The sequence below is a fragment of the Lycium barbarum genome, chromosome 1 (genome assembly GCF_019175385.1).
Source record: "Lycium barbarum isolate Lr01 chromosome 1, ASM1917538v2, whole genome shotgun sequence".
In the NCBI taxonomy this organism is placed as follows: domain Eukaryota; kingdom Viridiplantae; phylum Streptophyta; class Magnoliopsida; order Solanales; family Solanaceae; genus Lycium; species Lycium barbarum.
The window spans coordinates 152,988,571-153,003,883 of NC_083337.1; the positions used below are offsets into that span (position 1 = coordinate 152,988,571).

The 15,313-nt window shown below is 32.8% G+C and overlaps 1 protein-coding gene and 1 long non-coding RNA gene across 2 annotated transcripts; one reads left to right on the forward strand and one right to left on the reverse strand.

Annotated features, from left to right (window-relative positions):
* The first annotated feature begins 6,906 nt into the window (after nucleotides 1-6,906).
* On the forward strand, nucleotides 6,907-9,448 carry LOC132645090 (uncharacterized). The gene is made up of 3 exons (XR_009583998.1): nucleotides 6,907-7,221; nucleotides 9,023-9,178; nucleotides 9,308-9,448. It is a non-coding gene; the product is annotated as an uncharacterized LOC132645090 (long non-coding RNA).
* On the reverse strand, nucleotides 8,083-10,062 carry LOC132645076 (glutamate receptor 2.8-like). The gene is made up of 2 exons (XM_060361846.1): nucleotides 9,709-10,062; nucleotides 8,083-9,599 (listed from the first exon to the last, which is right to left on the reverse strand). The coding sequence occupies exons 1-2, from the start codon at nucleotides 10,060-10,062 to the stop codon at nucleotides 9,009-9,011; spliced, it is 945 nt and encodes a 314-aa protein (XP_060217829.1). The 3' UTR covers nucleotides 8,083-9,008.
* Between the last annotated feature and the right edge of the window lie 5,251 nt (nucleotides 10,063-15,313).

The window sequence follows — 15,313 nt, forward strand, 5'->3', positions numbered from 1 at the left end:
TAAATAGATACTATTACTAGTGAAATAGACAGCGCGGAGACGTCATTAGTAGATTTATACTACTTGATACTATTATAAATTGATTCAAGATAGAATAGATTAAAATTTTCACTGTCAGCATATGATAATAAATTTATTTTCATACGTCTAATTAAATCATAATTATATTTTTTGTTAGAAGTAGAACTTAAATGAATTACATTTCTCATTAGCGTATCTTCAAAATGATAAAACAGAAAAGATGTGCATATATATGAGCAGAACTTTAGTACGTAAATCTGGATCTCCTAGTACTTACTATTAAATACAAGTCCAAGTATTTTGATATATTTATTCATTAATTAATAGAGCTTTTTTATTTTGATATATTTATTTAAGCTCCAATATACTTGGCTTAATTCATAATTAGTGGTAGTAATTCAATTCAAAATCTTTTGATCTGATAAAGCCATAAAAAATAAACCCATAATCAAATTACTCATGTTAATACAAGTTCTAACACATGATGAAATAAGTTTATTCGAATAAAAAAAAAAATAGCAATTCAAACACAATTCACTCTTTTTCATTGAAACTAAATCTTGTAACTTTAAATTTGACAAATTAATTTCGAATTTTTACCACCAATCAATTAAGTCTAGAAGAAACATCCCCTATTCATGGACGGTGTATCATCCCGTGTGACAACCCATGAAAAAATAAGGAAAACGAACAAAGAAAAAATAATTTCTTTACATAAAATAATAAATAAAGAAGAAACAAAACCCAAAAATCAAAAGAAGCACATATACAATGCTTATTAAGTAAAATTACGCTGTCTAAATACGTAAGTTATAAGAAAAAAAGGAGATACCTTTTCATGAAGAGCAGGCTCATTTCGCAACCATTACTCATGATTCTCTCTGCACTTCGAGTCGTAATTCTCTCCGACTTCTTCGAAGTGCACATTGTTGGACACTTTTTTTCTTTAAAGTTTCGCTTTATTAGAAGAATCACTCATTTTCTCAAATTTAAACAAAATACACTTGCTAAGTTAGTTATATACTTCCAAAAGTTTGAATTTTTTGCATCTTTCACCTCAAAAACCTAAAATTAGATTTTGCTACTTTTATGTGACTCAATATTAAAGGGAAAAGAAAACACACACACAAAAAAAATTAATAGTTTAAGAAACCATACCTTGATTGATATTGCGGTTTGTTGGCTTGATATTAAAAGCGATTTCTTTGGCATCAAACTTCCATATGATAAAATGTTGTGAGTGATATTAATTTGTTTTGAATCTACTTAAATAGAAAAACACCACACCTATTAAACAATGATAATACAAATAAAGTAACAATAAAAGAAGATACTAAAAGAAATGGAAAGATTTATGAATATACTGATTTCACCAAAAAGTAGAGCAATATATTGTTACAGAAAAACTACCAAATTAAATCGCTTGAATGAAGTTTATAACCAGAAGAAAAGAATTTATAGGAAAATAAATTATTATTACAAGAGAAATTAACTTGCCTCAAAAAAATAATCTTTTGGGTGACAAGTTTCATAGTCAAGATACCAACATGAAAGAGGAGCTATATATTTTGTCGGTATGGCTACACTGGATAAAAACCAGTCTTCACCTTTGAGTATGAGATTGTGAAAAACACAAATGATATATGGATATATTACCTGATGCTTAAACTTCTAAGAATTGTTGTAAAATTACAAACATTTAATAGGGAAATTAAATAGGGAAGGGGAAAAAACAGGATTACTATTAGACTATTAGTACGGTTATAGAGATAGATGAAAATGTATAATTAAAAGGTGTAATTAAGAGAATTAAGAGAGTGAATTTTAAATTTTTGAATATATAGAAAATTAATTTTTAAATGAGGGAAAATTCAAAAAAGGGAGAAAAAAGATAAATGAGTTTCTAGGCCATAGAGAAGTGCCACATCACCTTGTCTATGACTAGCTTTATTATATATATAGATTTTTTTGGATAGATTTTTTTTTTAAAGAAAAAAAGACATAAATTGAGACGAGGAGAAAGTATTACTTAAGTTACCAAAGGATGCATGCATTGAATTCTTTCATGCCGCATAGCTTCTTAAATTATATTTTCCCCACAAAAATAGCGATCACAAAAACAAAAACAATATTAAATTGAAAAGAAAAAAAAATAGTATGAAAATTAATTCTACTATCTTTTGAACTTGTCTTTCTTTTTTATCAGTTAGTAATATTTTTAGTTCTCAAACAAATTTTGCAGAAAGGGCTGTACGTGTGATCCAATAAAATATGATAATATAGTTTGCAATAATAGGATAATAATAGTATTAACACAAGAGTTTAAGTTTCGTGCACTATCAGTGTACAAAATATTTCACACCATCAAGTAAAATTGACCTGCTATTACGGGTTACCCATTCTTTTCAAGTTTCTTTTATTTTTTTCCCAATTTTCAAGTTACGTTGTTTTCCCCTCAAATTCAAAAACTTTCTGGACTCATCTATTTCCTTAAACCTCTCCATCTTAACCCGATTTTCTCTTCCAAAACACTCCCTTCATATTATCTTTCTTTGCTTGTCTTTTCTACATCAGTACTCTCTTTAATATGATAGAAGCACACATAATTCACTTTAATTTTAATGCAGATGTTTATGTGATATTTGCAATTTTGGATGCTTCTTACAAATAATTTTTTTTTAAAAAAAATGAAAATTTGATGTTTGTTTGCAAAGCAGTCAGAGAAACAAATTAAAAAAACATGTGATTGCAAATCCTTAAGAAGAAACTCTCCGAGATCAACAATGGTTGAAGCATGGAAGAATTACTATTTGCAAGTTTAATAATATTGAGGCGTGGAGAGTTACTTCACTAATTCTGACAATTTCGTTCAGAGAGAAACATGGAAAAATTATATTTTCATTTACGTTATAGAAGGAAACGGTAACTAATTTGGGTAGAGTATAATTAGGATACTTTAATGTATTTTTTCCTAAATTTTAGTTAGTTACTGGGGGCATTTTATTAAAAGAGACTATTGAGTTACTTATTTAAGAATTTAGGACTCAAGTTCTAAAAATTAGGTAAAAGGGACTCTATCCCCCTAAGTTTTTTTAATTTACACAAAAATCCCTAAGTTTTTTTAATTTACACAAAAACCCAAAAATAAAAGCACTTTTTACCACAAAAAAAAAAAAAAAAAACCTGTACGTTTTTCTCTTAAAAAATACGCAAGCAACTATTGGTTGCTTAAACAACTCCTTGTTGCTTATACAATAACCTTGTATCTCATTAAAACTAGGTAAACAACTAGTAGTTGTTTAAATAAATAAAGGTTGCTTATAATAAACAACACGAAGTTGTTTAAGCAACTCATTATTGCTTATACATGAACTCAATTGGAAATTAATTGATTGATCACAAATGAAAATTAACTAATATAAAAACCTTGTTTCTTGTAAAAACTAGTCATTTGATGAGTGATTAAATCCAACTTATTAATTTTATCATCAATTAATTGACTATACTAATAGTTTAAACAAAAATTTACTGATCCAGTGATAATGGAATCAATGTTGTTTGATTATATGAATATTAGAACATCAACTTATTGACTTGATAACAATCAAGTGAATACGTTGATGTTCAAATATTCATATAATCAAACAACATTGATTCCATTATCATTAGATTAGTAAGTTATTGTTAAACTATTGGTAGAGTCAATCAATTTTGCGATCAATTGTGATATTACTAATAAGTTGGGTTTAATCACTCATTGGACGACTCGTTTGATATTTAATTGTTATCAAGTGAATGCGTTGGCGTTCAAATATTCATATAATCAAACAACATTGATTCCATTATCACTAGATCAATAAGTTATTGTTAAACTATTAGTAGAGTCAATCAATTTTGCGATCAATTGTGATATTATTAATAAGTTGGGTTTAACCACTCATTGGACGACTCGTTTGACATTTAATTGTTATCAAGTGAATACGTTGATGTTCAAATATTCATATAATCAAACAACATTCATTTCATTATCACTAGATCAGTAAGTTATTGTTAAACTATTAGTAGAGTCAATCAATTTTGCAATCAATTATGATATTATTAATAAGTTGGGTTGAATAACTCATTGAACGACTCGTTTGATATTTAATTGTTATCAAGTCAATAAGTTGATGTTCTAATATTCATATAATCAAACAACATTGATTCCATTTTCACTGGATCAGTAAATTTTTGTTTAAACTATTAGTATAGTCAATTAATTGATGATAAAATTAATAAGTTGGATTTAATCACTCATCAAATGACTAGTTTTTACAAGAAACAAGGTTTTTATATTAGTTAATTTTCATTTGTGATCAATCAATTAATTTCCAATTGAGTTCATGTATAAGCAATAATGAGTTGCTTAAACAACCTTTATTTATTTAAACAACTACTAGTTGTTTACCTAGTTTTAATGAGATACAAGGTTATTGTATAAGCAACAAGGAGTTGTTTAAGCAACCAATAGTTGCTTGCGTATTTTTTAAGAGAAAAACGTACAGGTTTTTTTTTTTTTTTTTTTGGTAAAAAGTGCTTTTATTTTTGGGTTTTTGTGTAAATTAAAAAATAATTAACAACCCCTAATTAAATGTTTATAACAAAAGAAAAGGAAAAAGAAATAGAAATCCCCTATTCTTCATTCCACTCTCAAACATCCCTTTTAGCTCATTTTCCCTAGTTACTGTGATAATTTTTACCTGATGGTGTAAAAGATTTTGTGCACTGACAATGCACAAAACTTAAACTCTTAACGCAAACGTAGGACATAAATCTGAAAATAAAGTTATAAAAAATTACAAAATCAGTAACAAATAATAATGTCGAACCGAAATGATTTGTTGAGATCTTCACCTTGACATTCACGAATTTTTTTAATGGTAGCCATGAATCTCCTTAAAATTTGGTGAAAAACATATAATTACATTTGAAAAATAAGAAATAACAATATTTGAGGTTGAGATGCAGTATCCCACTCTCCTTAAAGAACAAGAACATAAATGATCCTTTAACTATGAGAGTTTGTTCAAAATAATTCCTTAACTATGCACTTAACAGTTTTGTTCCTTTAAGTTTGTCACAAGTTAAAACAAATGGTCCCTTAACTATGAGAGTTGGTTAAAAATAGTTCCTTAAGTATGCACTTAACAGTTCTGATCTTTTAAGTTCGCCAAAAATTAACACTTTAAGTGTCCGACAAAATATTCGTCGAACTCTGTTTGATAGTTTTGACGAGAACTATGAAAAAAAAAAAAAAGGAAAGACATTAGGGAGAACTCACATTTAGAGGTACACATTACTAAAGAAAAAGCCAAATACCTCAGGACAAAACCAACGTAAATAAATTAGAAATAGCAGAAACTACAAAAATTGTCACTACTAAAAACAAGACAAAAAACCATGACGGAAACCGATGGATAAAATCGAGCGACACTATTTTTTTTTTTTTTTAAAACCAGCGGACGTCCGTCGGTTATTTTCGAGGAAAAATGCGTGAAAACTATTTTTTTAAAAGAATCATTACGATGGAAGTATTTATTTTTATACCAGGTTTTCAATAAAAAAAGTCTAGTGTATTTTACTTAGCCGATGGATTCCCTCGGTTTTAATCGACAGAGTCCGTCGGTTTTTGTGTTTTGAGACACTATTCTCTGACATTATTTAAGTCTATAGGTTTTTCGTCGATTTTCCTTATAATTGACTGACGTCCGTTAGTTTTGTCCCGAGATATTTGATATTTTCTTTAGTAATGTGTACATCTAAATATGTGTTCTCGCTAAATTTTTCCTCTCTTTTCATAGTTCTCGTCAAATCTAACATAAAGTTCAACGAATATTTTGTTGGAGACTAAAATTGTTAATTTTTGGCGAACTTGAAGGACCAAAACTGTTAAGTGCATACTTAAAGGACTATTTTTAACCAACCCTCATAGTTAAGAGACCATTTTTGTTAACTTATGGTAAACCTAAAGGACCAAAATTGTTAAGGGCATAGTTAAGGGATCATTTTGAACCCACTCTCATAGTTAAGGGACCATTTTTGTCCTTTTGATCCAACACCAATACTCCGAATTGGGAGAATGAATTAAAAGGGACAAACAAGTTTAACAATCGAATGAGAGTCCTTCAAGTTTTAAATATTAGGTAGGAGTGACAAATAAGTGCTTAGTGTTAATGAGGTCAAACCTCATTAAAAAGACTTTTCCCAGCAACCCCAAACTTTACTTGTTTACACTTTAACCCCCTAAAAATTAAAAATTACCCAAAAAAAGATTTACCTCCATTGTTGAGTTGTGAAGCTTTTGGCTTATAAATTTGTGATTGAAGTTTGAAAATTATTGGTGAGTTTTTGTAACAAGTGATATTAAAGTTCTTGAAACAACATCTCCTGTCGTTGTTAGTTCAAGAACTTTAGTAGGCGTTTGGCCATAAAAATTATTCACTTTTTTTCGGAATTTTTTTTCACTTTTTTTACTTTTAGCGTTTGGCTATAAAAATTATTCACTTTTTTCTGGAGTTGTATTCCGGACTACTAAAAACAAGAAAAACTTGTTTTTCAAATTTTTTCACTTTTTTTACACTACATTTCACCAAAAATTACAATTTCAAAAGCTATGACCAAACGCAACTCCAACTCCAACTCCAAATTCAAAAATTTCAAAAAAAGTGAAAAAGTTTTTGGTATTTATGGTCAAACGGCCCCTTAGTATTACTTGTTACAACAACTTTAATAGTTGTCGAGTAACTAATGTAGTTGCCCAACAACAAATGTACGCAGTTGTCCAATAACTCCCGTAGTTATTCGCAACTGCAAAAGTTTATTTATGGGTTCTAAAATTTATTTTTAAAAATCACTCAAATCATCATTGAATAATCTCAAATTTGGTGTTTAGCTTCTCTCAGGTGTTTACAATGATTTTCAAAAACACTCACTCACAATAATAACCAATTTTCAAATCCGAATTTTCAACTTCAAGAAACGAGTTTTAATTTTTCTTGGACTCACTTGTCCTTTTCTTTTAAAATGAAGTCTCCCCTCTTAACTTGTCCCTTCAAGATATAACCAAATCGTTCATTGTGATTTAACTGAAGAAATATAAACTCTCTCTCATTCTTCCACTGTGATTTGGACTTCAACAACCAAATCATCGCTTTCCAATCGGTAATTCTCTGTCTTCGTTTAATGAAGATCTTTTATGTATTTGCTTATTTTGTGCTTTGTGAAGGAATGCTTGCTCGGGCCCCTTCTTAATTTTGTGGAGAAGATAATTTAGTCTTTTATTTGATGAAATAATTGATAGTTCACTGTTTTGGTGAGTGTTCTCTTGGATTCTCTGTGAAGATTATCATACCTTTGAGTTGTTAGATGAAATTCCTCTATGGAATGTTTGAATGTGACACTTCTGACATCATAATCATTACTGCATTAGTACTATTTATTTACCTCTAAGAGCATTAAAAAAAAATATAATCCGGATTAAAAAAAGAGTCCACTTAGCCATTTGCACATCCCTTAAAAAAATACTAACTCCTAAACAAAAATAAGTAATTTAACTAAACTATTCCTAATTAAATAGATATTGAGATTTTATCATATAACACTTAATAGGGGTAAATATGGAAAATAAGGTTAATTCGTTTTTGATTTGCTAAGTGAATTCTTTTTTTATCCAAGAAAAAAAGGCTAAGTGGACTCTTTTTTTATCCGGAGGGAGTATATTAGAGATTAACATGCTTAGTATTATTACCTAATTAGAAGAAATCATATGTCACAGCACATGCTAATCTTTTTTGATTTTTGATGAGATATGCCAAAATCGAATAAGTAGTTTGAATGTATAATTTGTGGTTGTCTAAAAGAAGCTAAAAGGAGGATTTGTAGAATTCAATGTGAGACGTCACAATTGGATAAAGCTTGTTCAGTTTTGTTGGCTTGAATTGCTGGAAGCTAGGCATAAACTCAGTTAGAGAGCTCCTAGTTGCGGTTTCCAATGCCAATTGTTGCTGTCCAGTGTGTATTTCAAGCACAAACTCAGTTGCATTAGGACTTAAACTTCGATTATTATTGATTTTGGAAGAGGAATTGGTCACCTGTACTTCTTTACTTACACAATGCTACTTCTTTAAGATATTGAGTAGATATTTTGTTTGGCCCCAATATGGTGATTTCATTTAGTGAAGTGTCATAACATGTTTTTTTTTTTTTCAAAGTGAAAATAAACCTATCAAGTCAGTTCCATGAAATGTGTTCTACTTCTATTCGTCATCTCACTACTTGTTAACGTTTTGTTTCGTCTTTGTCGGCTTAGATATTGAAATTTAATTAAATGGTCTTCTGATAGGAGGTTATTTTTTTCTTTCTTTCTTTCAAGACAAAAGAAGAAAAGGGAAATAGTAAACTGAGTTTGCTTATGGCATCTGAAAACCTTCTTTATTAGTCCGTGAGCATTGATAAATGATGTTCTGTTCCTATTCCTCTGAAATCTTTCATTTGCCCACCCAAAAACCTTGATGAAAACGGAGGCAAATACTTCTTTATTTACGTGGTTACACTTCTGAACCAGCAATCTCAACATGGAACATAAATATTAGTGGAAAATTAGTAAAATTTCAATAAGTATTAAATTCTGAACCCATATTACAGTAGTGCATTGAATTCAATCGTGAGAACTTAAAGGTTAAACCCATCAATTTAAATTCTGGAGCCGCCTCTTTGATGCAAATATTATGGCCAAGAGCGACAACATTATAAAAAAAGCTATAACTAACCCTAAAGCAGCTCATATCTGTACAATCTCTTGTAGGGCCCTATTCAGGTGTGTCACAATTATAGTAGCAAGCTATATGTATCACCTTTCTTCAATTGTCCCTGTAATGGTTTCATGAACTGGAGTTCCAGGGAGCGACAAAGTTATATTGTAATCTGGTTTAACTAACCCTAAAGTTAGCTCATCTATCTACAGTCCCTTGTAGGGCCCTATTCAGTCTCTCTTCAACTGTCCCTGTAATGGTTTCATGAAGTGGAGTTCCAGGTTCTGTTGTAGAGAACCCTTCATCAGCAGGGGATGCTCCTAGGCCGTCAGAAATTCTGATTTCTGGTCTTTGCAAAGGAAGGTCAGGTAATATTTCAGGGGAAGCTTCACTTGCTGTGAACAGCATAGCCGTTTGGCCTTCACTGCCTTTAGATGGCTTTTCTGATTTAGAATTAGAGTTGTCTTTCTCTTCATCAAAGACTTTTGCTATTGCAGAAAGCTTTTGCTCTATAGAATCATCAGTGGCTAAGATTTCTCTATTCTGATAAAGGAAACTGAGGAAGAATACAAGAAGAGCGGAGCCTGCTAATACACCAGCTATGAGGAAAAGGCCTTTAAAACTATCTAGCGTGAGACTATCAGATGTTATAGCCATTTCATCTTGCTCTGGACAATCTATTTCATCCCCAAACCATTTCTGAATTATTTTAGTCATAAACTCTCCCTCCACCACCTTCAGGACTGCTCTTGAGACGTCAGGTACCAAAGGAGATCCTTTTGGAAATGCCTGTAAGAAGTTGCGGGAAAATAAAAGATTAGATCATTGAGTAAACCACAGACCATTCTAAAGAAATGTAAACACTTTCTGAAACATCACTGGAATGCGACAATCTTACGAATCTAAAGCCGGCGGCCTTGTATGTCGGACCGACCATAATATACTTCCTGCAGTACTTGTTGAGGGAGAGTTTGATATAAGGCAGTTCATCAACAATTGCACCAACACCTCCATTTTTACTTCCTCTTGAGAGGGCATCATTATACTCTTCCAATGTGCTATAAATTCTGAACTTGGAGCTGTCAAATTTCATGCGCTTCAAGACGTCTTTGACAAAGGAACCTTCTTGGTACCCAACATATTCTCCATTCCTGATGAGATCATTGAGGTCTGTTATAGTAGGTTGGAGCTGTTGCACTGTTAACATAGATGTTAAGTTGGCTGTATAACTTGATGTCAGCACCAGAACCATGAAAACCCACACAATCAGCACAAATCTTGTCAAGTAACTTGTTACCCTCTCTTCTGCAACAAACCAGCCATATATATGATATTGTTGAGAAACAAGGCAAAGCTTTCGTATATATATTTCTTATGATTGTATAAACGAATATCACTATAAATAAAGAAACTTTTTAATTCACAACTCAAAATTCAATATATATAAATAAATATGAAGATATATCCAAAACTCGAAATATAGAAGACTTATACATCGCTACTGAATGAAATTATGCACTTTTCACTTTTAAAATGAAAAAAATTATCAATAAAAAAATCAAATTTCCACATTACTCTAACAGGTAACATAAGCAATAATTCAATTGCTTCCAAAGATATATCATTATTTCAGATATATAATATGTTAGGTTAAGCAAATTGAAAGTAGGAGAAAAAGAAGCGCAGAACAAAAAAGGTGAATACACGTGCTTTGGTGGTTCCATTATGAAGCTTTGCGTGCGATTATCAAAGAGGAAAAATCTAAAACAAATACTTAAAATGTAACAGCTGGAGAGAGAAATGATAGAGCACAAAGAAGATATCCCTCCACGTAGCATGAAAAGGCATTGTGACTTTTGCAGGAAGGGCAAAGGGCCAAATATACCCCTCAACTATCGGATATGGAGTAAATATATCCTTCGTTAAAAAAAGGAAGGATTTATGTCCTCATCGTTAATGAAAAGGGGCATATATACCCCTAAACTTTGTGATTTAGAGCAGATATACCCCTCGTTATAAAATTGGTGTATATATACCCCTGCCGTTATAAAATGGTGTAAATATACCCCTGTCGTTTTAAAATGGTGCAAATATACCCTTTTCACTGACTGATTTTTTAAAAAAAATATTTAGGTTATTTTTTAATTAAAAAAATCACGTGACTTTAAAAAAAAGTCTACCCATTTTTTTGTGTAGACATACTTTTCTAAGGTCACATAGTAATTTTTTTTTTGATAGGTGGGGTCTGTTCGTTTAAAAAAAATATCTCCGTGACTTTAAAAAAATAAGTCTACCCATTTTTTTAAAAATGATAAGTCTAAGGCCACATAGTAATTTTTTTTGTGTAGACATACTTTTCTAAGGCCACATAGTAATTTTTTTTTGATAGGTGGTCTGTTCGTTTAAAAAAAATATCCGTGACTTTAAAAAAAATAAGTCTACCCATTTTTAAAAAAAAAATAAGTCTACCCTTTTCACTGACGGATTTAAAAAAAAAATTATTTAGATTATTTTTTAATTAAAAAATATCACGTGACTTTAAAAAAAAATCTACCCATTTTTTTTGTGTAGACATACTTTTCTAAGGCCACATAGTAAAAAAAAATTTCTCCTGGGTAAGGTCTGGTTCTTTTAAAAAAATGGGTAGACTTATTTTTTTTTAAAGTCACGGAGATGTTTTTTTTAAACGAACAGACCCCACCTATCAAAAAAAAAATTACTATGTGGCCTTAGAAAAGTATGTCTACACAAAAAAATGGGTAGAATTTTTTTTAAAGTCACGTGATTTTTTTAATTAAAAAATAACCTAAATATTTTTTTAAAAAAAATCAGTCAGTGAAAAGAGTATATTTGCACCATTTTAAAACGACAGGGGTATATTTGCACTATTTTATAACGGCAGGGGTATATATACACCAATTTTGTAACAAGGGGTATATCTGCTCTAAATCACAAAGTTTAGGGGTATATATGCCCCTTTTCATTAACGGTGAGGGCATAAATCCTCCCTTTTTTTAACGGAGGGTATATTTGCTCCATATCCGATAGTTGAGGGGTATATTTGTCCCTTTGCCCTTGCAGGAATGATAAATGATGACATAAGCAAAAGGGAAAATTAGACAAAGGCACTTTAAATTTCTATAGCAGCTACAGTATTTTTTTTTCCTCCAGCCAACCATATTGCTTAAATTTTACCGAAATGACCAAATTGCCCTCTAAAGTCTAAGCAGGCATGTTGAACTGCTGTGTGCTTACTCCCTCTTATAAGATAGTAGAATAAAAGAGGAGTTATTATTATTTTCTTTCTTATTTCATTGGAGAATTACACATTACACTTTCATTGTAAAAAGCTTTGCATAAACCTCTCGTATGGTTTCAAGTATAACATATACCACTATTTTTCATATTTTATGTAACAAAACCATGTAATCTAACTATAAATTAGCATATTATGTGTTAATTATTTTATGTTTTTGTTCTACTCATGTAACAAAACAACCTCGTTTGAATTTCTTGAACAACGGATGCATGTATTGAATCTTTCATGCTACATAACTTCGATATGACAAAAACAAAAAGAAGATACAATTTTCTTCTGTTTCCCATTCCAATGGCTCCCATTTGCATTTCAAAATGGGAAAAAACTCAAATACGCCTCGAAACTATCCAAAATGGCTCATCCATGTCACTCTTTAATAGTTGTGTTCATTTATGCTATCACCGTAACACATTTGGTTCATTCGTGCCACTAACCACTAAAATAGCCCTATTGCTATCAAATTTTGCCACGTGACATAAATGAATCCAACTATTAACGGTGGCATGAATAAGTCATTTTAGACAGTTCGATGACATATTTAAGAATTTTCCCTTTTAAAATGATATTAACTCTATTTATTCCATCAAACCAGCAAAACTAACCTTATATTTGATTTATCCAACAACCAGTCACTTCTTTCTTTATTCAATTCATTCCTATCCTTTTAGTTTTCAGTCCCGGGGTCTGAAAAAAAGTGACAAATTTACTATTACAATTTGGAGGAAAGAAAAGAATGATAAAGTAAAAAGTTCTTTGCTGAGGAATTTAATTATTCGTATTTTGAGTATTCAGAGATAGAATGAGTTTTACGAGAGAGTAAAATGCAAAAGATACAAATTACAATCAAGCCAAGAGTATGTGGCAGCAATCAAGACCTGCATTGAGATGTATATGGTACTGGAGGTGATCCAAACCCAGAACTAACCAACAAACTGCCTCTTTGTTCCTTTCGTCTCTCCGTTAACGTCAATTAACAGCGAGTAAATATTAACCCGCCACGGGTATTCTGTCTATTTTCTTCTGCCTCAAATTCTGTATCATTTGAAGTTCAATATGCTTTTTGTATACGGTAAAAATCAGATATATGCTAGACCGGTGAGATCGGAGACCGAGGGAGGAAAGAAACAACCACGAGCATGAAGACTTTCTTTTGGGACTGGAGGAGTGCTTGATCCGAAGAAAACGAAAGACATCATTTGGTCCAGTTTCTCCATAGTCAAGTTGATTGTGGCCGTTGGCCCGGTTGATCGTGGCCGTTGGTTCGTTTGATCATGGCCGTTGGTCCGGGTGATCGTGGCCGTTGGTCCGGGTGATCCGTTACACAATTGCCACGCGTCAATACCGTTCTGCCACATTGTACTGCCAATCGTACGGGTGTCAGACCGTACGACCCAACTTTATCCTTTTTAGGGGTTTTCTTTATTCAAAAGGGCTTTATGTTGTAAGAGGCCCACAAGGCAAAACTATAAATAGGGGCCATTACCCTACTTTTAAGGGTTGGCTTCTTGAGTTCTAGAACATTGTAGTAGCAAAATATATAAGATCTCCCTCTCTCATTCTCTGATTTTGGTCCGGATTCAGTGTTTTGTTCTTTAGCTTTATTCGATTAACAATATTCATATATCATTACATACATATATTTAGTCCAAACCATTGATTATTAGCCACTTCTTCTTAGCATATCCATATATATCTTTTGTCAACTAAATAGGTTAAAGCTCAACCACATATCCTATACCTCACTCATAAATTTAATTGATTACCTAAATTCGGGGTAAACAGTTTGGCGCCCACCGTGGGGCTAGGATAATAGTGGTCTTTGATCTTAATTTATCTCTCACCCGTCAGAATCGAAAAAATCTTTTATTCGTCTCTGTAAAAACGGACCAAATGGTTAACAGTGGACAATCTGGTCACGTCAACAACAACGAGATTGTGGCAGAAAATGAAGACAGCGGGCCACGAGGATTACCAGCATATCCTGCTGACCCGAATCCCGTTAATTCGAGGGAGGGCCTCAACCGGCAAAACACCGTGAATCAGGAGAATGCCGCCCAACCGGACACCGATCCTTTAAATACTCACAATTCAATTACTTTATCCCGGACACAGGGCCGGAAAGAACCGGATACCCCGGATGATAATATTTGACTTACGTTTAATTTTTGAAATGTTGTAGGAACAGAGAGCAGCGATTGCCGAACAAGGAATCGCAATAGCCCAGTTGCAAAACAGAAGTGATAAAACGTCCCCGGAGAAGGAGAAGGGTGTTGCTGAACCCAGAAGGGATGAGGCACGGATGGTTGAGAGCAATGGGTCCGGAGCTGGTTCTTCCACTGAGGTTCTGAGAATGCTCGAAACAGTGGCGAAGCGGGTAGATTCGACCGAAAAAAGGGTGGAAACATATAACTCTTGGGTGGATCAAATACCGGGGGCTCCGCCTATTCTCAAAGGACCGGATTCGAAGAGGTACATTCAGAGGCCTTTTCCTCCCAGTACGGCTCCGAAATTGATCCCGAAGAGGTTCAAGATACCGGATATCCAGTAATATGACGGTACAACGGACCTTCAGGAACACGTGACTTCATACACCTGCGCTATAAAAGGCAATGATGTGGAAGAGGATGAAATTGAGTCCGTGTTGCTGAAAAAGTTTGGGGAAGCTTTGTCAAAAGGAGCATTGACTTGGTACGACCATCTGCCTGAGCATTCAATCACTTCTTTCGAAATACTTGCCGATGCGTTCATAAAAGCTCACGCCGGTGCAAAAAAGGTGTAGGCCCGTAAGGCGGATATTTACCGTATAGCCCAAAGGGATAACGAGTTATTGCGTGAATTTGTCAATCGATTCCAAAGGGAACGAATGGAGCTTCCTCCGGTTCCGGAGGCATGGGCTGCACAAGCTTTCAACAAGGGGCTCAATCCTCGGAGCTCAACGGCCTCGTTTAAATTAAAGTAAAACTTGCTGGAATACGAGGCTGTGACCTGGGCAGATGTCCATAATCGATATGAGTCAAAGATTCGGGTAGAGGATGACCAACTCGAGCTTCCCCCAAGGCCCGTAAATATGAACAAAAGCTCGAAGAGATCAAGAAAGAATTACGAACCGGAGGCCAGATCATCGAGGGAAAGGTATCGTCCATACTCTCATTCAGAAAAGCCAAGCTTCAGGTCGGAAAAATCA